This window comes from Musca autumnalis, unplaced genomic scaffold (genome assembly GCF_047663935.1).
Source record: "Musca autumnalis isolate F117 unplaced genomic scaffold, ASM4766393v1 scaffold_1, whole genome shotgun sequence".
Taxonomy (NCBI): Eukaryota; Metazoa; Arthropoda; class Insecta; order Diptera; family Muscidae; genus Musca; species Musca autumnalis.
Window position 1 is genome coordinate 11,523,067 of NW_027411644.1, and position 27,923 is coordinate 11,550,989.

The 27,923-nt window shown below is 32.7% G+C and overlaps 1 protein-coding gene and 1 long non-coding RNA gene across 2 annotated transcripts; one reads left to right on the forward strand and one right to left on the reverse strand.

Annotated features, from left to right (window-relative positions):
• Window positions 1-588: 588 nt before the first annotated feature.
• LOC141390339 (uncharacterized) lies at window positions 589-5,921 on the reverse strand. Its single transcript, XR_012409327.1, has 3 exons — window positions 5,726-5,921; window positions 774-849; window positions 589-710 (listed from the first exon to the last, which is right to left on the reverse strand). It is a non-coding gene; the product is annotated as an uncharacterized lncRNA (long non-coding RNA).
• A 7,496-nt stretch (window positions 5,922-13,417) lies between these two features.
• On the forward strand, window positions 13,418-26,980 carry LOC141390340 (uncharacterized). Its single transcript, XM_073963255.1, has 3 exons — window positions 13,418-15,473; window positions 15,550-15,747; window positions 26,195-26,980. The coding sequence occupies exons 1-3, from the start codon at window positions 13,988-13,990 to the stop codon at window positions 26,866-26,868; spliced, it is 2,358 nt and encodes a 785-aa protein (XP_073819356.1). The 5' UTR covers window positions 13,418-13,987; the 3' UTR covers window positions 26,869-26,980.
• Window positions 26,981-27,923: the final 943 nt, after the last annotated feature.

Consider the following 27,923-nt stretch of genomic DNA (forward strand, 5'->3'; position numbering starts at 1 on the left):
GCCATTGTTTTAAATAGGCTGTTTTTCATAGCACAGCTATAGAAGCTGCTGATACTGAAGAAAATATTATTTCATTAAAAAATCTATCTATATATATAAAAGAGCTTAGTGAGTGAGTGAGTGACTGAGTGAGTGACTGACATATCATCGCCCAGACGAAACCGCTGAAGCTAGAAATCTGAAATGTTGACTGTGGATTGCTGTCGATGCGTAGGGGTGAGATAAGGCTGGGTTTTTGGAAATTCGACCTAGAAGGGTACGAAAAGTACTAAAAGGTACTAAATATGGTACCCTTTGTATTAGACAAACGGGAAGAGCTAGAATTCTGAAATTTGGAATGAGGGTAACTGATGGAGAGTTAGAAAGATGTACCAAAGGGCTTTTGAAAATTCGACCTATAAGTGTACGAAAAGTTACTAAATTTGGTACCAATTGTATATTTTGAGCGGATATAGCTACAATCTTCATATTTGGTATGGGAATCAAGGTTGGGAAGTGGTGTTGATATAAGGAAATGATTTTTGAAGTTCGTACTAATGTGTACGAGAAGTAATAAATGGTACTAAATTTAGTACAATTTGGGTGAACGGATAGAGCTGAAAACCTGAAACTTGGAATTTAGATTACCGTTGAAGCGTACGATTGAGATATGGGTGTACTTTTGGAAATTCATACTTATGTACAATTGGGATTTAGATAGACATGGAAACCTGAAATTTGGAATTAAGATTACTGATGGAGTAAAGGATTGAGGTAGTTTTGGAAATTCTTACTTATGGGCACGAAAAGTAGTAAACGGTACTAAATTTGGTACAAATTGGATTTGGGTGAACGGATAGAGCTGGAATTCTGAAATTTGGAATTTAATTACTTTTGGAGTGTAGGATTAAGTTAGTCTTGGAAATTAATACTTATGGGTACGGAAAATACTAAATGGTACTAAATTTGGTACAATTTAAATTTAGTTGAACGGATAGAGTTGGAATCCTGAAATTTGGAATTAAGGTTACTTATGGAGTGTAGGATTAAGATAGTTTTGGAAATTCATACTTATGGGTACGGAAAGTACTAAATGTACTAAATTTGGTACAATTTATATTTGGGTGAACGGATAGAGTTGGAATCCTGAAATTTCTAATTATGGCTACTGTTGGAGTGTAGGATTGAGGAAGTTTTGGAAATTCTTACTTATGGGTACGAAAAGTACTAAATTTGGTACAATTTGGATGTGAGTGAACGCATAGAGATGGAATACTGAAATTTGGAATTAAAACTACTTTTGAAGTGTAGGATTGAGGTAATTCTGAAATTCGTACTTTTAAGTACGGAAAATACTAAATTTGGTATAAATTGCATTTGGATGGAGAGATGGCGCTGGAATCCGGAAATTATAATAAATAGTAAATAATAAATCATAAATAATAATAAATAATAAATAATAAATAATAAATAATAAATAATAAATAATAAATAATAAATAATAAATAATAAATAATAAATAATAAATAATAAATAATAAATAATAAATAATAAATAATAAATAATAAATAATAAATAATAAATAATAAATAATAAATAATAAATAATAAATAATAAATAATAAATAATAAATAATAAATAATAAATAATAAATAATAAATAATAAATAATAAATAATAAATAATAAATAATAAATAATAAATAATAAATAATAAATAATAAATAATAAATAATAAATAATAAATAATAAATAATAAATAATAAATAATAAATAATAAATAATAAATAATAAATAATAAATAATAAATAATAAATAATAAATAATAAATAATAAATAATAAATAATAAATAATAAATAATAAATAATAAATAATAAATAATAAATAATAAATAATAAATAATAAATAATAAATAATAAATAATAAATAATAAATAATAAATAATAAATAATAAATAATAAATAATAAATAATAAATAATAAATAATAAATAATAAATAATAAATAATAAATAATAAATAATAAATAATAAATAATAAATAATAAATAATAAATAATAAATAATAAATAATAAATAATAAATAATAAATAATAAATAATAAATAATAAATAATAAATAATAAATAATAAATAATAAATAATAAATAATAAATAATAAATAATAAATAATAAATAATAAATAATAAATAATAAATAATAAATAATAAATAATAAATAATAAATAATAAATAATAAATAATAAATAATAAATAATAAATAATAAATAATAAATAATAAATAATAAATAATAAATAATAAATAATAAATAATAAATAATAAATAATAAATAATAAATAATAAATAATAAATAATAAATAATAAATAATAAATAATAAATAATAAATAATAAATAATAAATAATAAATAATAAATAATAAATAATAAATAATAAATAATAAATAATAAATAATAAATAATAAATAATAAATAATAAATAATAAATAATAAATAATAAATAATAAATAATAAATAATAAATAATAAATAATAAATAATAAATAATAAATAATAAATAATAAATAATAAATAATAAATAATAAATAATAAATAATAAATAATAAATAATAAATAATAAATAATAAATAATAAATAATAAATAATAAATAATAAATAATAAATAATAAATAATAAATAATAAATAATAAATAATAAATAATAAATAATAAATAATAAATAATAAATAATAAATAATAAATAATAAATAATAAATAATAAATAATAAATAATAAATAATAAATAATAAATAATAAATAATAAATAATAAATAATAAATAATAAATAATAAATAATAAATAATAAATAATAAATAATAAATAATAAATAATAAATAATAAATAATAAATAATAAATAATAAATAATAAATAATAAATAATAAATAATAAATAATAAATAATAAATAATAAATAATAAATAATAAATAATAAATAATAAATAATAAATAATAAATAATAAATAATAAATAATAAATAATAAATAATAAATAATAAATAATAAATAATAAATAATAAATAATAAATAATAAATAATAAATAATAAATAATAAATAATAAATAATAAATAATAAATAATAAATAATAAATAATAAATAATAAATAATAAATAATAAATAATAAATAATAAATAATAAATAATAAATAATAAATAATAAATAATAAATAATAAATAATAAATAATAAATAATAAATAATAAATAATAAATAATAAATAATAAATAATAAATAATAAATAATAAATAATAAATAATAAATAATAAATAATAAATAATAAATAATAAATAATAAATAATAAATAATAAATAATAAATAATAAATAATAAATAATAAATAATAAATAATAAATAATAAATAATAAATAATAAATAATAAATAATAAATAATAAATAATAAATAATAAATAATAAATAATAAATAATAAATAATAAATAATAAATAATAAATAATAAATAATAAATAATAAATAATAAATAATAAATAATAAATAATAAATAATAAATAATAAATAATAAATAATAAATAATAAATAATAAATAATAAATAATAAATAATAAATAATAAATAATAAATAATAAATAATAAATAATAAATAATAAATAATAAATAATAAATAATAAATAATAAATAATAAATAATAAATAATAAATAATAAATAATAAATAATAAATAATAAATAATAAATAATAAATAATAAATAATAAATAATAAATAATAAATAATAAATAATAAATAATAAATAATAAATAATAAATAATAAATAATAAATAATAAATAATAAATAATAAATAATAAATAATAAATAATAAATAATAAATAATAAATAATAAATAATAAATAATAAATAATAAATAATAAATAATAAATAATAAATAATAAATAATAAATAATAAATAATAAATAATAAATAATAAATAATAAATAATAAATAATAAATAATAAATAATAAATAATAAATAATAAATAATAAATAATAAATAATAAATAATAAATAATAAATAATAAATAATAAATAATCATGTGCGTGAAGATAAAAACGTTTTTGAAAAGCCACCACCACTAACACCACTACACTTAGCAAAGACACACTTCTCACGTATAACAGTTATATGACAGTTTTGTTTGAGGGTAAAAACGTTTTTGACAAAATGATTTTGAAGGATATTTGTTTTAGACTATTGCTCAGGATTTAGAAAACATACGCGCGCACGGAAAGTAGCGTTGGACAGCTGAAGGTGCCGAAATTAAACAAATTAAATGGCCTAAGCATTTTATTGTAGAAAACTTGAGAAAAATTTAATTTTTTGAGAAAAAATGTATTTTCAAGGATGTTTTGGGCTATAGCCCAGGATCTAAAAATGATACGCGTATACAGAAGGTACCGTTAGAGTCCTGACAGTCCCTGCTCTTCATAAATGCGCAGGATTGGGCATTTCATTGTAGAAAATTTGAGAAAAATTTAATTTTTTGAGAAAAAATGTATTTTCAAGGATGTTTTGGGCTATAGCCCAGGATCTAAAAATGATACGCGTATACAGAAGGTACCGTTAGAGTCCTGACAGTCCCTGCTCTTTATAAATGCACAGAATTGGGCATTTCATAGTAGAAAATTTGAGAAAAATTTAATTTTTTGAGAAAAAATGTATTTTCAAGGATGTTTTGGGCTATAGCCCAGGATCTAAAAATGATACGCGTATACAGAAGGTACCGTTAGAGTCCTGACAGTCCCTGCTCTTTATAAATGCACAGAATTGGGCATTTCATAGTAGAAAATTTGAGAAAAATTTAATTTTTTGAGAAAAAATGTATTTTCAAGGATGTTTTGGGCTATAGCCCAGGATCTAAAAATGATACGCGTATACAGAAGGTACCGTTAGAGTCCTGACAGTCCCTGCTCTTTATAAATGCACAGAATTGAGCATTTCATTGTAGAAAATTTGAGAAAAATTTATTTTTTATTTTTTAGCCCAAAACATCCTTGAAAATACATTTTTTCTCAAAAAATTAAATTTTTCTCAAATTTTCTACAATGAAATGCCCAATTCTGTGCATTTATAAAGAGCAGGGACTGTCAGGACTCTAACGGTACCTTCTGTATACGCGTATCATTTTTAGATCCTGGGCTATAGCCCAAAACATCCTTGAAAATACATTTTTTCTCAAAAAATTAAATTTTTCTCAAGTTTTCTACAATAAAATGCTTAGGCCATTTAATTTGTTTAATTTCGGCACCTTCAGCTGTCCAACGCTACTTTCCGTGCGCGCGTATGTTTTCTAAATCCTGAGCAATAGTCTAAAACAAATATCCTTCAAAATCATTTTGTCAAAAACGTTTTTACCCTCAAACAAAACTGTCATATAACTGTTATACGTGAGAAGTGTGTCTTTGCTAAGTGTAGTGGTGTTAGTGGTGGTGGCTTTTCAAAAACGTTTTTATCTTCACGCACATTAAATAATCTATATATATAAAAAAGGATGATGTTAGTTACTACGCTTATAACTCAAGAACGGCTGAACAGATTTTAACAATTCGCACCAATTCGCAATGGTCTCCTGGTAGAAAAGGATAAAACCTAAAAAAATCGCGAAAATTTGCGAAAAATTAACAAAAATATTTTTTCAAGAAAGTCAATTTTTCCTCAAATTTCTATCGAGCTTCGCGTTTGGAGTATACCTTGACACTTATTTGGACAGTTTTTGGCGAAAATTATATACGCACCAACTGTGAGGGTCCATTGTACGCCTCTGTTTTGTCAATCAAAGACGTATAGCAATAAAGACTTGAACAAATGCATTTTCCAAAAACATATGATAATAGTTCCACATTTTGGTTTCAGATGGCTAGACAACTCACTGGAATTGATAACAGCAATGCCAATCGTTTTTGATTCCCATTTCTCGCGGCAGAAAACATTAACGTCGTGTTTTGTGGCTGAATTTTATTTCTTCACTATTTCTTATTTTTTATTTAATAAAAAAACAAAAGTCAACGCCGTAAAATTTGAGTTTTAATGTTTTTCTTGTCAATATTCCAATGAGTAACAGTTTTCGTTTAACAGAATGTTGCTATGATGTCGTAGCAACAGAGGTTAACTCCCTCTACAGTTAATTTTTCACAATTGACTTTTCCTATCTTATAATATTGACATCTTTGTGTCAATTTTTCAAAGTTCTATAGAATTTTCTATTCACAATCAAATCGATTTTCGAATTAATTCTCTTTCGATTTTCATTTATTTTAAAACGTCTTTTAAGGAAATTAACAGCGAAAAATGGTTAAAAGGAGAGGGCTTAGTTTAGAGTTTGTAAAGATAAGTGGTGGTTTCGGTCAGATTCCGATTGAAAAGATGAAGATGATAACGCCGAAAGTGGTTTCCACAGTTTTAAGGCAAAAGGTACAAATCCACAAAATTGGTGGGTTATTTGAAAAAATTAAGAGCTCGGAGGTAATTTCATTGGAAGTGAGGTTGCAGCATATACATATGTATTCTTTTAAACTGTAAGTAAAAACATCTTCGAAAGATCAACTTCTGATTTATGCGGTATAAAATTTAAGCTGCACCAGATATATATTGATACTGCTTAGATCCTGCCATGATACTAAAAAATGATGTCCCCTCTGAAAAGGAGTATGAATTCAATCAAATTAGTTCCCGCAAAGCTGGAAGGAAATTACAAATGACGAAATACATACATATTTACACTGGTACTATTGTTACACTGTATGTATGTACATCGAAAAAGAATGATATTCAAAATTGGAAAAAAACAAGATTTCTTGGTCGGATTATCTGACAAATATTCTTTATCGGGCGACATAAGTAGGTAAATACCTATTAAACGTTAATTAGTTTGTGATATTAATTTGACTATGTTATTTACGGCGAAATTAAATATAGGGTGACCAAGTAATCGACAACAGTCACGTGTTCAAGCATCGGAAACACACAAAGAACGGCAATTAATAGAATAGCTCTGCTAACAAGGATCAATGTACCAAGTACTGGATTTTACAGTCTCAGTCAAAATTCAATTACCGCATTTGTCCGTGTTACCAGAGCCATTGCATCTAATTCCGAACTTACAATGCAAGTAGAATTCGGGAGATCACGTTAAACAGAGAAGGCAGAAAAAACAGACGAAGGTGGTTATCTGATAACAATTGGATCCCTCTGCTCAAAATAGGTTAATTGATTAAAACTCAAATTGAAATGAACACTTGATTCAGCATTAAATTCAAATTCCTACGATCGCATTCCTTCCTTCGTATTCAAGCAATTGAGTGAAATATCGTGTTCAGTGGTGAAAACAAGAATTGCAGAAAACCATCGAATATGAAACGAATAGGGGCGTTATGATATTATTTTGCTTCAACTGTGCTACCAAATATTTTTATTTACATCGCGACACGTGTTATTTGATTGAAAAAATTTTAGTCCCGATTTACAGTTGTCTAATTTTTTCGCGGCTATTGTCAGTTTATTGGAGAAAGAGTCGAGGAAAATAGAAACACTTTAGTACCTTTTCTCTTCGTCAAACTGACAATTGTCGAAAGTGCAATTGTCTAATGTGCATCTGCTTCAAAAATCGTCCTAAACAGTTCAAAACAAAGCAATATTTGCCACTGAACAAGGTGATAGCAATAATAGTATTGTAGGTTTGAACCAAAGCCATCAAGTTCTGTACCTAACAAACTGCGAGACGAAGTTCGCCGGGTCCCCTAGTATATATATAAAAGAGTAAAGTGATGACTGACAGATCTACAACGCCCAGACGAAACGGCTGAAGCTAGAATCCCCAAATTTTGTGTGAGGATTAGTCTTGGGGCGAAGGTGCTCGATAAGTCTGGGTTTTTGGAAATTCGTCCTAGAAGGGTACGAAAAGTACTAAAATGTACTAAAAATGGTACCATTTGTGTGGGGGGCCGACTAAGAATCAACGCCCAGACGAAACGGCTGAAGCTAGAATTCCCAAATTTTGGGTGAGGATTAGTCTTGGGGCGAAGGTGCTCCATAAGGCTGGGTTTTTGGAAAATCGTCCTACAAGGGTGCGAAAAGCACTAAAATGTACTAAAAATTTTCAAATTTGTGTGGCTGACCGCCTAATAATCAACGCCCAGACGAAACGGCTGAAGCTGGAAACTTGAAATTTTGTGTGAGGGTTAGTTTTGGGGCAAAGGTGCTCGATAAGGCTGGGTTTTTGGAAATTCGTCCTGCAAAGCACTAAAATGTACTAAAAATTGTCAAATTTGTGTGGCTGACCGCCTAATAATCAACGCCCAGACGAAACGGCTGAAGCTAGAAACCTGAAATTTTGTGTGTTAGTCTTGGGGCGAAGGTGCTCGATAAGGCTGGGTTTTTGGAAATTTGTCCTAGAAGGGTGCGAAAAGTACTAAAATGTACTAACAATGGTGCTTTTTGTATGGCTGACTGATTAATAATCAACGCTCAGACGAAACGGCTGAAGCTAGAATCTTGCAATTTTCTGTGAGGGTTAATCTTGGGGCGAAGGTGCTCGATAAGGCTGGGTTTTTGGAAATTCATCCTAGAAGGATGCGAAAAGCACTAAAATGTACTAAAAAATGTCTCATTTGTGTGGCTGACCGCCTTATAATCAATGCCCAGACGAAACAGATGAAGCTAGAAGCTTGAAATTTTGAGTGTAGGTTTTTGGAAATTCGAACTGGAAGGGTACGAAAAGTACTAAATATGGTACCCTTTGTATTAGGCAAACGGGAAAAGCTAGAATTCTGAAATTTGGGATGAGGGTCACTGGTGGAGAGTTAGAAAGATGTACCAAAGGGTTTTTGGAATTTCGACCTAGAAGTGTACGAAAAGTACTAAAAGTTATAAAATTTAGTACCAGTTGTATATTTTGAACGGCTATAGCTAGAATCTTGAAATTTGCTATGGAAATAAAGGATGGGAGGTGGTGTTTATGAAAGGAAATTCGTTCTCATGTGTACTAAATTTAGTACAATTTGGATTTGAGTGAACGGATAAAGCTGGAAACTTGAATTTTAAAATTAAGACTACAATTGAAGAGTAGGATTGAGATATGAGGGGTTATTTTTGGAAATTCGTACTTATGTGTACGAAAAGTACTAAATTTGGTACAATTTGGATTTGGGTGAATGGATAGAGGTGGAATCCTGAAATTTTGAATTATTATTACTGTTAGAGTATAGGATTGAGGTAGTTTTGAAAATTTGTACTTATTCGTACGAAAAGTACTAAACGGTCGTGAATTTGGTACAATTTGGATTTGGGTGAATGGGCATAGGTGGAATCCTGTAATTTGGAATCAAGATTACTGTTGGACTGTAGGATTGAGTTAATCTTGGAAATTCGTACCTATGGGTACGGAAAATACTAAATTTGGTACAATGGTACTAAATTTGGTACAATTTAAATTTAGGTAAACGGACAGAGCTGGAATCTTGAAATATTGAATTAAGATTTCTATTAGGCTGTAGGATTGAATAAGTTGTGGAAATTTGTACGAAAGTACTAAATGGTACTCAATTTGGATTTGGGTGCACGGATAGAGCTGGAATCCTGAAATCTGGAATTAAGGTTACTGATGGAGTGAAGGATTGAGGTAGTTTTGGAAATTCATACTTATGGGTACGGAAGGTACTAAATGTACTAAATTTGGTACAATTTGGATTTGGATGAACAGATAGAGCTGGAATCCTGAAATTTATAATTAAAGTTACTTATGGGGTGTAAGATTGAGGTAGTTTTGGAAATTCGTACTTATGGGTACGGAAAGTACTAAATGGTACTAACTTTGGTATACTTTAGATTTGGGTGAACGAATAGAGCTGGAATCCTGAAATTTGGAATTAGGATTACTGTTGGACTGTAGGATTGAGTTAATCTTGGAAATTCGTACCTTTGTGTACGGAAAGTACTAAATTTGGTACAATTGAAATTTACGTGGACCGATAGAGCTGGAATCCTGAAATTTGGAATTATGATTACTTATGGAGTGTAGGATTGAGGTAGTTTCGGATGTTCGTACTTATGGGTACGGAAAGTACTAAATGGTACTAAGTTTTGTACATTTTGGATTTGGGTAAACAGATAGAGCTGGAATCCTGAAATTTATAATTAAGATTACTTATGGAGTGTAGGATTGAGGTAGTTTTGGAAATTCGTACTTATGGGTATGGAATGTACTAAATGGCACTTAATTTAGTACAATCTATATTTGGGTGAACGGATAGAGCAGGAATCCTGGAATTTCGAGTTAAGGTTATTGTTGGAGTGCAGGGTTAAGGAAGTTTTGGAAATTCGTACTTATGGGCACGGAATGTACTAAGTAGTACTAAATTGGTACAATTTATATTTGGGTGAACGGAGAGAGCTGGAATCCTGAATTTTAGATTACTGTTGGAGTGTAGGACTGAGATAGTTTTGGAAGTTCGTACTTATGGTTACGAAAAGTACTAAATGGTACTTAATTTCGTACAATTTAGTTTTAGGTGGACGGATAGGGTAGTATCCTGAAATTTGGAATTACTGTTGGAGATAGTTATTGAAATTCGTACTTTCATACGAAAGGTATTAATGGTATTATGAATAGAGATGGAATTCGTTAATTTGGTATTATAGACCCTCTTGATGTGTAGGGTTGAGATATGGATGTGGTTGTGGATATACTTACAAAATTACAAAATGGCACAGAATTTGGTTCAAACCATGGCAGAACTACCAGGTAGTGGTATCACACCAGCTGATCGAATATGAAAAGTCAAATCCCTTTGTAAAAAAATTATTTTTTTTTGTAATTTCCCCAAAAACATAAAGAAAGTTTTGACATAACATATTCAAAATTTTACGATGCCACTACCTTGGTTGTGTACCTTGTGCCATGGTTCAAACTGTTATTGTGTAAATTAGTAGAGTTGAAATTGTGAAATTCGATATTATCAGGCATGTCACAGAAACCAATTCCGATCGAAAGTGGAATTGATTCCGAATTTAGCTTCTTCAGAAAACGAAAAACGAAAAATTTCTTCGGAATGAAACCACTTTTGGTTTCTCAAGTGGAATTGTATTTTTTGGAAACACGTCACTTTAAAACACCCCAAAAACACTTAAAAATAATAAAAATATTGTTTTATTGACAAAATCACATTTTTTCATACTGTTTATCATTTTAATTTAAAAGCTCTGTTCCAGAACTAAAAAGTTTTTAAAATTTTTACCACTTTTACACATTTTGCGTTCCCGTACACAAAATTTATATGAAAATCGTTTACGACTTTTACAACTTTTACGACTTTTACAACTTTATAAAGTACGGGAACAGGCCAAAAATTTAGCAAATTTTCATTATTTCTCAATCAACGAAACCACTTGTTAACAAAGTGTTGCCACATAACTTTTTCGTGAAAATCGATTTTTTTCTTCGAACAAAGATTATTCGTTTGCAAAAACTACACAATCTGGCATTACGAATGATAACTTAAAGCGAAGATACAAAAAAAAAATAAATAACTCAAACAAGGAGTTTCGCAATTAATGTTTAATATTTTATGTTGATTACTTTGCGCCTCAATTACAGAAAATATAGAAACACCAGGCATTTTGTAAAAATTAGCTTTCTTTTCGCACAAAAACAAAACTTTCTTTAAACAAAATATTTTCACAATACCCGCTTCTACAGTGTTTTCTAATCTTATGGTTTTTGTTTTGATTCTTTTTCGTCTAATGTTGCCATATTTATGCTAAATAATGAGAAATCCGAAATTCACCAAATCGATCGGAATCTGAAGAAGCTAAAACAAAAACGATCGAAATGAAATTACGGAATTGAAACCATTCCGATCGGAATCTGTGACATGCCTGTATGTGTAAGTACTTATGTATACGAAAAATACTAAATTCCGGTTGGGATTATGTTTTGGATAAAAGGCAGTACTTTTTTAACTTATACATATTATAGGTACTGAATTTGGTACCAGTTTGGCGTTGAAGGGATAAAGTGGAATTTCGAATTGTTGTTGAGGGATGGTGTTGGTGTTTAGATAAGATTTTTTTTTTTAATGCATACAAATTCTGAAATTAGGCTTAGGGTTGGCTGACTTATTGAGAAATACACAATGGTATTAAATTTGACGTTGGTGTAGCAATGAAGCTGGAATAATATAATTAGTGTGTGAAAAGTACAAAATTGCAATCAATTTGGTATTGGGCTAAGGAATAGGTATATTATTTGATGTTGCCTGACCGGGGAATCGATCGGTTTTCTACATTTTGATATCACAAATTCCAAAATTCGGACTGAAATTTAAAATGTAGATCGCTGTTGAAGTGTAGAGGTCTTTTTTGAGATTCGAACAAAACATGCACGAACAGTACTTGAAAGAAATTAAATATCAATTTAAATAGCTATAAGTACATAAAAATGTTCAGTGTTCACCATATTAAATGTTTATTTGAATATTATTTCTTTTCCGCATACGAAGTAGCGGGCATTTTGCTAGTATACACATAAATAGGTACAAAAATAATATGAAAGATGTTACGATTGAAAACCATGTTAATGCCGATTGCTATATTTTAAATATGAATTATCTCTTTTTGGGAGTTTCGAAACAATGTTCCCGATCATAGGGTTTCTTCCACTGCAAATTGTTGACTTTGATAAAGCAAAGCGGGAAATTGAAAGACAATTTAAATTAAATAAAAATTCAATTTATGTTTATATACACTGGTCTGTTTCATTATTCTTCGGTCCCCAAGTGTTACGTTATAGAAAAGTTCGACTGTATGTATGTAAATGGGAAAAATGATTTAAAAATATGTTATTTTAGGTATTATTTAGCCACAGAACATCAATTGAAATCTTGATACAAACAACAGCACTGGAATATCCCTGTTTTTGAGGCTGTTATTTTGCAATATACTTAGAAGGCTCTTTATACTATATAGTTTTTTATGTTTTGCGTATTGCAATACGTTCTCCTAAAGAATGCAGAGCGGACAGTATAATGAATGCTCTGTTTATTATTTTAAGGAGAACATATCTGGGAGATCACACACTGATCCCAAATTTCAAAATGAGCAACATACTTTTTCCTTGGCTCATTTGCATTTTGGGAAAACTAATTTCTCTACACTTCTCTTGCAGAAATGAACCAAACGTTTGTTTATCAACAAAAGAAACAACGAAAACCCAAATTTTTTTTATAAAAATACGCATAGAAAAACAATGAAAAGATGAAACGAAAAACATCAAATTTACAGTAAAAGGATGGAAAAAGATAGAAACTACAGACAAAATATTGAGAAGATAATTTGGTAAATGAAAAAATGGCCCAAAGTTGAGGTGATGCTGGCTGCCCACCACAATTTCTCATTGCCAAAGAGCAAATTTTCCCAAAACTATTGACGAAGATGAGTGAGCGAATGAGTACCCACCAACTGACTGGGAGAAATAATTTTCATTATTTTTTCCGTTAACGGCGGGCTGGTTGGTTGGTCGATACTTTAAGATTCGGATCCTCTGTTCAATATTGTTGTATTCGAAAAAAGTGAAGCAAAGAAGAAGAAAATATGTGCTTAAGTTTTGTATTATTTTTAGAATATTGAAAAGAAAAATATTCGTTGTGGTACTAAACAACAAAAAATTGAATGTTAATGTTGTTGATTTGTTCTTGCATTTCAAATTGAAGTGAAAATTATGCTTAGCATTTCATTTGAAAACGATAAATTGTTGAGAAAGCAAGGCATATGAGCGCGGTAGATCCAATAATTTCGAAATGGAAACGCAAATATTAAATTGAAATGAAAACGTGAGGAAAATCCATTAGTGAAAATTTTATTTTTCTTGTGGGAGAGAGAAAATAGTGAAATGAAAACTACTACGCTGCATGTTGAAAGTGGAATTTTGTGGAAATATTGAAATTATATAATTTTGCAATTTGAAATATTTTAAGAATTGATTTTAACCAACAATTCGGGAAACAATGTGTTCAATGTCAGTGCTGTGTCCCCTGTGCCATCGTACCAGTTTCTCGAGTATTGATGCGTTGCGCTGTAGCCTGATAAAGGCTGCGAATGGTCCATTGGCGTGTCCCATATGCCATGAACTATTTTTGGGTTTGGATAAATTGACCATACATTTGTTTAGTCACACAAATATTATGAATGCCAATGACAGCCCCCCCAACAACAATAGCGACAAGAACGACATAAAAGCAACAACAAACGCTGCCGCCGCCACCACCAGCACCACCAACACCATTATAGCTGACAATAACAAAAAGAATAACAACAATGAAATATCAAAAATCAAACAAGAAGATGCCCCACCACCCCCAGCATTGGATGGGGGATCGTCAAAATCACAACAAACAACAACAACAACTGAGGTGGGCAACAGCCAACAGCAACCATTAAGGGCAACTTTGAAAAAATCAAAGGTGGGAAAATCGGAAACGAAGAGGATGAACAAAAAATTACAGGTGGCATTATTGAATGAAACGGAACTAAAAGAGGCAGCCAACACTCTGGTAAGCGCCAACAGCGCTTCGTCTAGTGGAGGCATGGTGAATGATATCTCAGCTCCTATGGCTACCTGTGATATTTGTGAATTTACATTTCGCAATGAGGAGTTGAGGGACATGCATGTACGTTTGGTACATCAGAATTTTGTCTACAACACCCCCTCCCCCACTGGGGCCAATTGCAGTTCAATACCCCAACAAACTGAGCCTGATTTTAAATGTCACTTATGTTCGAAAGTTTTCAAAATGAAAGGATCCCTTAGGGTGCATTTGAAAGTGGTACATTTAATGGGTTTACCCTATGTCAATAATACACCGAAATTGGATATCTGTGAACGAATACGACATAAGGAAAGTAAACAAATAAAATCAGCCACTAGTTCTGCAAATATTGGAGAAAAGGATGCCGCAATTGCAAACAAAAATTCCCTAAACCAAAGTGAAAAGAATCTTTACAACTTGCCAGCATCAATTCTGCCTGCTTCAGCAGTTTTTACCTCAGCCATACCAACAATGGCAGCATCAATAGACAGTTCTGGAACATTGGGAAATTTAAGTTTAATAAATATTGCACCAGCAGGCGAATTTGTTCCAACAGCTGGTGCTGGTGCCATAAGTAATTCTACGGCATCAAACGTTCTGTTGGTTTTTAACAATAGCCACCACAACCAACGATCTTCCTTGCCGATAAATGTGGGTAGCAGTACAAACACAGATAACGACGCTAAGCCCCATGCAGCTAATTTGACCAACTCCAGTATAGCTCCTAACTCAAACTTAACTCCTGGCACCAGCATGGCGCCCAACTCCATGATAGCTTCAACTACCACTCTTACTCCTCCTACGACCACATCTTCGGATAATCCAAAAATTTGGGAATGTGATGTCTGTTCCAAAGCATTTACAACAAAATATTTTTTGAAAAAACACAAGCGGCTACATACAGGTGAAGAAATACTTAACCCTTCCCTCTCCAAAAAAACTTGTGAAAATAATCAAATATCGATTCGTTTCTCAATTAGGTGAAATGCCATATACCTGTGAAACATGTGGACGCAGCTTTACATTTCAACAATCCTATCACAAGCATTTACTCTATCACAGCGATGAAAAGAAACATGTCTGCGGTACATGTGGTCGGGCTTTTAAGGAGCTTTCAACACTGCACAACCATGAGCGGATCCATAGTGGGGAAAAGCCGTTTAAATGTGATGTTTGTGGTAAGACAATAAAAAACTTTGTGTCAACATTGTTTTTAGAATTCGAAGAACACAGACAGTAGTTTTTGCCAAACACAATGTTCGTAAAATAGGAAAATTCAACTTCTACGGGTATTACGTAAAATGTGTTCATGGGGGCGGAAAATTAAAAGTATCAGTCGCCTTTGCCGACTTAAATATACCCTAAGTCTACGACGATCTCAAATCGTATATCCCTGATGTCTATGAAAATATACTTAACTTAAAAGTTTGAAACACATCAAAATAATGGTCTCCCACCTTTATATTCATATATCAACAAGATTAATATCTCGGCGAGATGACATGATCTGGCTATAGCGTTAACAAAACTAGATAATAGAAACTGACGCTCAGTTATCCAACTTTGAATTTTAGGAATTTTTAATAAACAGATTGTTTTGATTTTTTGTACAGTTCGTCGAGTTTTCTATAGGGTATATGTATTATTTATTTAGCATATTCCATCAAGAACATAAGCCATTTACATAGAATCCCCATCTCTGTCTATCTGATGCAATATATCTTAATGCATTAAAAGTTTTTCCGTTTCTGTAAAAATTGTACGTCTCCACGTTTTCCTCGGCCTTCCGCGGCCTCTGTATCCTTGGGGATTCCATTCGAGAGTTGCGTGTGATATTTCGTTGTATGGTATCCTCAGAGTATACCCCAGCCAGCAGTATTTTCTTCTTTTGATCTGCAGATTGATGTCTTCTTGTTCCGCTATTTCTAATAGGTTTTCATTCGATATGGTTCAAGGCCACCATATTCTGAGGATGTTTCGCAGGCAGCTATTTGTGAAGGTTTGTACGTTGCGTTTTATTTCCTCGTTTACAGTCCATGTTTCTGACCCGTAAAGTAATACGGATTTGATGCAGGCATTGTATATGTGTATCTTTGTTTTTGGTGATATAGCATTGGATTTCCACATATTCTTTAGGTTGAAATAAGCTACTCTCGCCTCAGGCACGCGAGATGATACGTCGTTTATTGCGCCTCCGTCGCTAGTTATGATGCTTCCAAGGTAGCTAAACTCACTGATATTTTGGATTGGGAGGTTGTTGAGATGGAATGCGGTTTGATTGGCATTCCCTTTTATGACCATCGATTTGGTCTTGTCTGCGTTGATTCGGAGTCCGCATTCTGCAGCCCGCTTAGAAATTTCATTGATTTTATGTTGCATGTTTTCTTTTGTCGTGGCTAGTAAAATAATGTCGTCGGCGTATTCTAGATCCTCGAGCTGTTGGTTAATTCTCCACTGTTTTGTTTTGATTGTTGGAGTATGCTTGTATTTCGTCCAAGGTACAGATGAAAAGTAGTGGTGAAAGCAAACATCCTTGTTTTTCCCCGCTGTGGGTTATAAAGGGATCGCTAGTTTTACCGAGGTGAGACACTCTTTAATAAGATTAATTATTTTAGTTGGCACACCTTTTCTCTCTAGAGCTCGCCATATTACGACTCGGTTAATTTCGTCAAAGGCCTTTTCGAAATCGACAAATGTTAGGTACAAAGTTGAATTGAATTGATTGCATTATTCGATTATTAATCTTAAGCTTTTGATCTGGTCTACGCAGGATCGGTTTGGTCGGAATCCAGCTTGTTCTTTTCGAAGGCATTGGTCAAGTGGTTCTAGGATTCGGTTTAAGACTATTTTGTTGAATATTTTACATGCAGCAGGAGTTAACGCAATATTTTTACAATGATGCTTTCTTTCCAATCTGTCGATATATTCTCTGTGGTCCATATATGTATAAGCAGAGGTAAAATTATTTTAGCTACCGTCGAAGGATTAGTTTTTAAAATTCATCTGGTAAATCGTTGAGTAATTGCAGTCGAAACTTCTATCAGTGTAGGGGGATTTATGTTTACGGTACCCACAGGGATTGGAGTAGTGTCTGATTGGCACGTGTGATTTAAAACTTCTTCAAAATGTATTTTAGACCTATTAAGTTGCTCTTCGTCGCTCGTTAGAATATTTCCGTGTTTATCGTTGATGGGTATTCTCGTATTTGTCTTCTTTCCTGAAAGTTTTCTTATTACATCGAAAACAGTTTCGAGGTCACCACGCTGGGCTGCTGTTTCGGCGTCGCTAGCCATTGTATTGATGAAGCTTCGTTTGTCATGTCTTGCTCTTCTTTTTACATCCTTGATTAGCTGAGAGAGCGTTGCTTTTCAGCTTTTCGTACAGGGTTATGTTCTTGCATCGTATCTTCCCTTGCTTTCTTCTACCAAGGTCCAAAATTCAGGAGATAGCCATTCCTTGCTTTCCTTTTGTGCAATGCCAACGATGGCTTTTGCCGTCTCTTTGAACGAGTTTTTAATTTTGTTCTATTCTTCGTCCACGTCTGAATTTGTGGGAAGAAGTATTGGTGGGGGGTTATATTTAGTATTAATGATGTTTATGAAACGCTCTTTAACTCCATCCGATTCTAATTTGAGTCGGTTATAGAAGTGGCGTTTAGGCTTAACTAAATCACTCTCAACTTAACTAGTACTCTCAAGTCTTGCATCAATTTAAATCGCTTCTTGTTGATACAGAAATGATCTATCTGGCTTTGGGTGGAGAATAGTGGATCACGTGACTGCCAAGTAATTTTATGGGGGAAGTATGATCCTCCGACTACAAGATCTAATTTGAGCACGTTTCCAGGAAAAGTTCTCCGTTTTCGTTTTCCTCTCCCAGGCTTTGCTTTCCCATGACTTTTCCGAACCCGGTGTTATCGCATCCAATGCGTGCTTTCATGTCGCCCATTAATATAAGGATGTCGTCTTTGTCGACACTAGTCAAGGTGCGATTTAATTCGTCGTAGAACTTTTCTTTAGTTTCTCACTCAGTTACCTCAGTTGGCGCGTAACAGTGTACTATTGTGATTTTGTCTATGCTGCACCACCGTGGTGCAATGGTATGCACGCCCGCCTTGCACGCAGAAGATCGGTGGTTCGATTCCCCGGCCAGGCAACATCAAACATTTTTCAACGGTGGCAAAATACCCCTCAGTAATGTTGGCGACATTTCCTGAGTATTTCAGCCTTGAAAAACTTCTCCACAAGTGGTGTCTTAAGACACGCCGTTCGGACTCGGCGGTAAACAGTAGGTCCCATATCATTTGAGTTAAATATGAATCGGGGTAAACTCATTGATTCTCTCATATCAGTCTCCCTTGTCCCGTATGGGATGTTGTGGAACAATGTTTGTTTGTTTGCTTTTAAGTTGTGCTCTTATAATTCGGTCGGAGATTGCTGACCAGGAGATTACTGAGGTTCAGAATTTCCTGTTTATAAATATTCCAACTCGTGGGTATGCGGACTTCCTTCATTCCGACCAGAGTATAAAATGCGGTCGCCTTTAGAGTTTGTGAAATTACTGCTGCCGTTTCATCTCATTTCGCTTATGCCTATTATTGCGATGTTGAGTCGGGAAGGTCAAATTCACACTTCGACGCCTTCTTCCTAATTCCACTTACGCCTGGCGTCCACACATATGATTAATTATCCAACGTTTCAAACTTGGGTGAAGGATAGTCCGCTCAATGTCCTCAAGCAGCGTGGAGTGCTTGACAGTATCAAAAGCTTTTGATAAGTCGTACGTCATCAACATTGTCCTATCACACGGCTTGCTCTGATCAAGTCCTCAACTAACACGTGTGGAGATGGCGTGCAGCGCTGTTGTCGTGCTGTGTTGCTTACGTAACCACATGCAGAAGATCGGCAACTGGCTAGCTATTTCTAACGCTGGGGAGAAGCCTCAATGGTTTTTGATATGGGCGACAAAAGCGAAATCGCTCTGCACGATTCACCTTTGCTGGTATCATTGTCTGTCTTCGGTAGCGGGACCACCCTGCCAATTTCCAGATATCGGGGACGATGTAGGGGCTAGCTACAGGTTGAGAACTTTAGTGAGATACTCGAATCCCGGCACATTCAGCTGTTACGTCTTCGCCTGTGGCTCCCGAGGTCCTCCACAAATTGTCGATTAATATAACTTGCACACCTCTCTTCGGTTCAGTTAGCGTAATATCGCCAAACGAAACTGAGGTCTTATCTTCCTTCTTTGCAGGGTTCGAGAGTGACTTAACCGTTGACCACAATTCCCTTATCCCGGTTCCAATGTTGCAACTCTTGCCACATGTGTTTACCGGCCAACCTGTTAACTCTTGGGTCACAAGGATTGGTTCGAGGAAGCTCATCACGCTCATTAGCGATACTATACTACATGGTCTCACTGCAGGTATTTGCCCAGCAGGTATACAGCTAGCGACTGCAGCTGTGATGATGTATATTTCATTTCATTTATTTCTACATTGTAATATAAAGAACATCAGAAAGGTTGGGGAGTTGTTTGAAGCGGTGATTATCTGAAACTATGGCAATCAGTTTTCCCATGATTGATGAAAGTGTGCCATTCAAAGTTGATAAAGTTGCTGATGGATACGATCAGACCCAAGAGCAACGACGGGTTGCCAGGTGACAAAATTTGTCAGACCAGGGCCCTATTCCACGAAACAACTTATCGCTTTTCACTTATAGAAAAGTAGCTATTTTGAAAAGTGATAATTTTTTTTTGTTCCACAAAATTACTTTTCAATTTCTCTTTGTACTTAGCAAATTTGACTATCGCTATTCTCAGTCGCAAGTCTTGCTAAGTCTCTCCGTTCTCTTGCAAAGTGTGGATGCTATTTGTTCCATAGAACATCTTATCATATTTGCATTATTTTCTTCTTGGCAATGATAAATACGACATGTACAAATTGGACGCGAGAACAAAAATGAAAAGAAATTGGTGTAATTAAAAGTGAGTAATGAAAAATAAAAATAAAATGAAAACAATATAAAATAAAAATAAATTAAAATAAAAATAAAAGAAAAAGAAAAATAAAATAAAAAAACGAAATAGAAATAAAATACGTGAATAAGTGATTTGTGGGGTGGTTCAGAGGGTGTTGTTCAGAGGTTGAATGGGGTGGTTCGGAGGTTGGAAGTTCGGAATGGTGTGGTTCGGAGGTTGGAAGTTCGGAATGGGGTTGTTCGCAGGGTGGAAGTTCAGAATGGTGTGGTTCGCAGGGTGGAAGTTCTGAGGACGATGGTTCTAAGGGTGGAAGTTGGGAGAGGGAAGTTCAGAGGGGGTGAATCCTTATAATTGCTTGTCATTACCGTGTTTTCAATATTTCCGAACAATATCTCCCTTCATAACGTTTAAAAAACTTTACTTATTTTAACTATGTACATTGGCAAAGAGAACGTTTACCCCGCAAATTTTAGGCAAACTTATCAAAATTTGGTCTGCAAAAACAAAATGCAAAGTTTTCTGTGGAACGAAAGAGCACAATTGTTTGCAAAATCTTAGCAAAATATACTTCGCAGTTACAACTTCTCCATAGTGTAATGAGTCGAACATGATGATACATAAATATTTTCATTAGTTTCCAAAAAGTGCAGCAATGTTTCTATAGTTGCTACAAAGCATCATTGTAATGAAAAGGATAAATTTCGCAAAAAATGTTAGGAAATTATTTAAAATCAGTATTTTTGCTCCAAAGAAATGTCGTCTTTCGTTGAACAGAAGATTCATAAAGGGTATTGTTTGTGTAATACTTTCTATTGTAGCATTTATTCCTGGATCATTATTTATATTTATTGATTGCAACATATCCTTAACTCTGTTATTTAAAATTTTTTCGTAATGTGTTTTAGAAACACGTGTGTAACAATATCTACGATGTAGGTATTCTCCGATTGCGTGTCTCGATAGTTCATGTCCACTGGCATGTACAGCAGGATTGCCATAATAAATAGCCGAATTATGCAAATATCTTATAAAATTGTGGAACAAATGCATTACATCGAATGCCCACCGCATCCGTAACCTGGTATAGCCGCATAAATTTGTTGACCATGAATGATAGGTTGCAATAAATCTAAATGTGGGTTGAAGCAATCACATACCGTTAATACCACGTTTGCATTTATATCTGTTGCCTCACGGCTTTGTCTAAGGTTGCTTTTATTAAATGGTTCCACATAGCTAACACCCATAAAAATTTGCCAATTACCGCAAAGGCTGGTTGATCCATTTCGTACTTGGTGTTCGATTTTTTCGAACAGTAAAATCACTTGTTTTCAAAAAAATATTTATGGATGAAAAAGGTTAAATTTTAAATAAGTTTTGGTATATACAGTATGCAAAGTTCATATTCGTACAAACTTCAAAAATGAGTTAAATCGTTATTAATTCCATATTTTATATGCAAATATGATACAATTGATGGGGGTTACTATAGCGAAGAAAGATTTAAAAATAACAAAACAAATTTTTAATTTATTCCGTCATTTAGGTATAGATGGCGCCTGTGAGGGTGGCAAAGTTCGTATTCGTACACCTATAAGCACTATATATTTGGAGTTTTTAAGGATTTTCGAAGCAAAATACCGCAAATTTCTGTTCTTTTCTTCTTTTGGAATGCCTCTGCTATAGAATTATGTAAAAATAACGGTAATTTTATAAAAATTTTGCATGAATAAAAAGACAGACGAATATTTAAATACTTAAAAAAAATGTGCTAGATATGTTAACCTACTTCCAATTTATTCCCGAATTTTGGACGAAAATAGCTAATTGCAGTCCTTCTGTAACAATATTTGAAGTCTAATATGAAAATAAATGTTGTCAGCGTTTGGAAATGCAGAGGAACGTAAACCAGGTTTAGGTGAAGTAAACACATTTTTGATTTTTACTAGGTAAAAATCGTAAGTTTCGTTTTATATTTGACATAAAGTGTATTGAAGTTGTAGAATACGGTTTCGAAAATAATTTTATGTCGAAAACTGTGAGAAATTATGAAGAAACATGAAACTGTACAAGTTTTCATACTGTCTGCGTACAACTGAAATTCTACGCTAACTATGAACGAAGGTTATGGCTGCCAAATTGCAAAAATAATGGTTTTTACTTCTTGAAAATTATATTTCTTTACCGAAGGATGCAAAATGAGTACAAAAATGTCAAAAGAATGAAGTAAATTGTCCAGGAACGAACGTGGGGTAACCTTTTGAAGATAAGCTTTATTTTCGGGGAAATGTTCTTCCTTAAAAATGTATTATTCCTCGTAATTGCCGGTATGTCTTGACATAAAATGATTTTCAAAACCATATTCTAAAACTTCAATACATTTAATGTCAAATATAAAACGAAACTTGCGATTTTCACCAAGTAAAAACAAAAAATGTGTTTACTTTTCAAAAGCCCGAATTACGTTTCTTTGCAATTCCAAACGCTGACGACATTTATTTTCATATTGGACCTCGAATATTGTTACAGAAGGACTGCTGTTAGCTATTTTCGTCCAAAATTCGGGAATAATTTGCAATAGTTAATCATATCTAGCACATTTTTCTTAAGTATTTCAAATATTCGTCCGACTATTTATTCATGCAAAAATTTTAATAAAATTACCGTTGTTTTTACATATTTTTATAGTAGAGGCATTCCAAAAGAAGAAAAGAAGAAAAATGTGCGGTATTTTGCTTTGAAATTTCTTAAAAACTCCAAATATATAGTGCTTATAGGTGTACGAATACGAACTTTGCCACCCACACAGGCGCCATCTATACCTAAATGACGGAATAAATTAAAAAATTGTTTTGTTATTCTTAAATCTTTCTTCGTTATGATAGTTCCTATCAATTATTTCATATTTACACATAAAATATGGAATTAATAACGATTTTATTCATTTTTTAGGGGTGTACGAATATGAACTTTGCATACTGTATATTAAGTCTCATCTGTCAGCAAATAAAAAAATGCTTCCCTTGAAAATCCCCCCTCCCCCACTATGTACCCCATTTTTGAAACCTATATTTTTGGAAACTTTTTAAATTAATTTTAAAAAATAATGAACAAAATTAAATTAAAAAAGTAATCATGGGGAATTATTGCCGATACATGCAGCCATTACACAAAGAGAGAACATGATTTACATGAGCAAGCGCGACTTTACATTTGTGAAAAGTTGACTGTTCGAAATTTCGAACGCTGGTACTTAACCTACATATCGGTGGGTATTTCAAAACGTGGAAATTTACTGACAAATTCCGAGAAAAAATTATTATATCCCCAAAGAAGACTAAATACTAAATTCCAGCCATTTCTAACGGATAGTGCGGCTTAAACCCTGAAATACCCTAAAATCGGGAAGTACGGTTCAACGGAGGCTATATAAAACGTGGATCTGTGCTGACAAATTTCCGGAGGAAAGTTAAGTAGTCTTAACGAAGACTAAATATGTATTAGTTTACAGCCTTGCATGTAGGATAATGCAGTTAAATCCTTGAAAACTCCCGAAAATCGGGCGGTACCGTTCTATAGGGGGTAATCTAAAATATGGACCCGTGCTGATACATTTCGGGGAAAAGTTTTGTAGGACAAAAGAAGTCTTAATACCAATCTTCAACCATTTTTTCATACAAAAATTGTGAAATAAATCAATAAAACGGAAAATAAATGAATTTTATTTCACTTATTTTTATGTAGCTTAAGCGCCAGTGTTCGAAATTTCGAACACCACTTTCCGGGAAAATGAAAAATCGGAAAATTTTTCTGAATATATTTTTGACATCAGTGGGTCCTAATTACCCTAAAAAAGGGCTTTGTTTGGAAAAAATAAATAAAAAATTTGTCTCGGTACGATATGGGTTAATAGGAGCATTTGAACTTCTTTGTGATTGTTAAGTTTGAAACTTCGGGTTTTTGTGATAAAATGTTTTTTTAAATTGCTGTTGTTCTTTCGTTAAAACCCATTGGACACTGCGGGTATGACGCTTCCATAGTTTCAGCCGATTGAAGTCGTAATGGCATCCGACTCTGTGCTATTTTGTATTTACTTTTCGATGATAATAAAAATATCATTATTGCTTTCCTCTGGACTTCATTATATGGAGGATTAATGGTGCCATTGGTAATGTCTGCGAAAATGCCTTCCCAATTAGATCCTGCTACCACTGGTTCAGGTCCGGCTACCACTGGTGCCGGTCCTGCTACCTCTGGTTCAGGTCCTGCTACCACTGGTTCAGGTTTGTCGAACAGAAAAAAGAGAGCAACAATTTTTTGAAAACTTAGCAAACTCAACTTATCATTGCCAACTTATCACTTATCAAAAATAAGGTTTATGCGGAACGCAAAAATTTGCGAATTGTCAAAAATATTGCTAGGTGCAAAATGAAAAGTTGATAAGTTTTTCGTGGAATAGGGCCCAGGTAAGATGATGGTGTCTGCTGAACTCTGATACTCTCCGCTAATTCTGGTTGGGGCGTACTTACTAATCGGAAAACGTAGATTCATCAATCTGCTCAGCCAGCACTATAGCTCTCTGGTCACTGTTGAGGACCGAATGACACAACTTGATGAGGATTAAAGTCCCAGTCGCTTATGATCTTTCAAAAGTGAGGTAATGTAGGGCCTATAACCTGGTAGGGGTGTCCTCATCGAGCAAAATATAGAGCTATTAATCTACTCAGCCAGCGCTATACCCCTCTCGTCTTTGCCGAGGACCGTAAATTAGTGAGTATTAAAGTCCCAGTCGCTTTTGATCTTCCAAAAGCGAATTAACTTTGGGCCAATAACCTGTAGGCCTATTCTGTAACTTATATCCATTGAAAAGTTGTTAAAATTTCTTTGTTTTTGTGACAACTACAAAACAAACAAATGAAATTGTTGTAAAATAAACAGTGAGTAAAGTTGTTAAATAGTTACAGAATAGGCACCCTTTACTCATTGTGTATTTTACAACAATTTCATTTGTTTCTTTTGTAGTTGTTACAAAAACAAAAGAAATTTTAACAACTTTTCAATCGATAAAAGTTACAGAATATGCCTACTGGACTACATCTATTAATCGAAGGGATGTATAGGTCAATCAACTTTATCTCGGCACTTCCACACCTGACTTCTACCTCCATATATTCCATGTACAGGTCATTAGAACATTGCTCAATAGAATTGGTATGCATTGGACAGACCGGTGCAACAGGAAAGCCAGTTCAACACCTCAATACATTGTAGCCATCGTAACATTGTAAGTTGCAGTTCTTGCTGAGCTTGGTCTCCTGTACTGCCGCCAGCACGATATTCTTCCGACTAATAAAGTCACAGATTTCGACCAGAACATACTTCGGGTCCAGAACCGTTGTTTCCATGAGGCACGTAAGGCTAAAGCCTGAGGGTATAATGGTTTATAACTCAACGTAGTGGCGTGGGATATCGTAACGGTTTTCAAGCCAAACATGCGATTTTTATACGTTTTTTTTATAATAATGATTTATATAAGCCGGACTTAAATGGACCATGAGGTTTAAGTTAGCTATGATTAACAATTTAAGCAAATATTTTCTCCCATTAACTTATCAAAAAATTTCCTTTACTCTCTTTCTCAAGGTAAAAGTTTTCGTCAGCGTGTCTCATTTCTGGTACACACTCGTATCCACACCGGCGTTATGCCATATAAATGCGAACTGTGTCTGAAAAGTTTTCGCTATAAAGTATCGCAACGTACCCATAAATGCCAACCTGTGCCCAACGATGAATCCGGCATAACAACAACAGCGAACAACGATACATTGGATCATATATCGGAGAATTTTATAAAGGCCTTTTTGGAAAATTCCACAAATAATTTACAGATGCAACAACAGCAACAACAAAATTCGCCAGCTAGCAACGAAATCGCGACAATCAATGAAAAGCTTGTTTCACCTCCCACCCCTATGCCTCAATCCCAATCACCTGGCTCAACGCTGAATGAACATCAGGCTTTGTTGACCAAAGCCATCGATGACATTGTTGTAGAATCTTGTAATAAATTGGGTATTGGCAATTCAGTCAGTAGTTCGGAGCAGCCGCAGCACAACCAACACTTTTCATCACCGGTACAAAATGTTACCACCCATGATGATGGTTCCATGTCACCATCACAGAAATTACAAAATATGCGTTTATATTCACCACAATTAGTGGTGAATAGTCCACCCGATCTAAATGGCATTGGGGTGGAGGGAGATTTAACAAGATTTTTCCTAGAAAATTCAACAGTGGAACAGAATATTTTGTAACTAAGTGTGATGTGTTTGTTTAGTTCTATTGAAGTGATATTAAATGTTTAATTGTTTTTGTATTGTTAATAAGTATATTTATAAAAATATATATTTATGTTGATGATAAAAATATGCTTGGATTTTTTAAATAATTGTACAAGATTGTTGGAGAAATTACCGGCTGGACCTATATGGGGCACACAAGATTAAAATACAAAGGCAAACAGATCAGAAGCCGTCAGATTTTCTTAATAGCAATCTAAGAAGAGCTAATATGGAAGTTGTGACGAAAAAGCATCTGGAAATACAATACCTCAAAGGAATTCCTAGAAAACGACTCCTTGCGGAAAGGACACATTTACATCAAATGAAGCAATAATAACAAGTAAGAACGGCGTTAAGTTCGGCCGGGCCTCCACCACAAGTTGTATTGAAGTAAAATGGAATAATTAGTTTCCTTTCGGATATGAAGAAGACTTAATACTAAATTTCAGAAATTTCGGTAAAACAATGTGAGGCACCATTCTATGGGAGCTATTTCAAAACGTCGATCTATGCCGTCAAATTTCTGACGAAAAGTTTTTAGGCTCAAAGAAGACTAAATACCAAATTTCCTATATTTCGGTAAGAGAATGTGGCTAAAACTAAAAAAATACCGAAAATCAGGAAGTTAGCTTCTATGGGGATATAGGAAGACGTGTACCAGTACTGATAGTACTCTTCTGAAATATTTTATAACACTTGGAAGACGAAATAACGAATTTCAGCCATTTCGGTTGGATATTGACGTCACAATCTTCAGTATTACGAAAATCTGGAGGTACCGTTCTATGGGGGCTATATCGAAACGTGGACCTACACCGACGAATTTTAGTCAGAAATGGGGCAATATGAAAGCAAGGACCTGTACAGACATATTTCTGGCGAACAGTTTTATATCACATTGAAGACTAAATACCAAATTTCAGCCATTTTAGTGGAATATTGAAGACACAACCTTCAAAATACGAAAAATCGGGAGGTACCTTTCCATGGGGGCTATATGAAGGCGTGGACCTATACCGACAAATTTA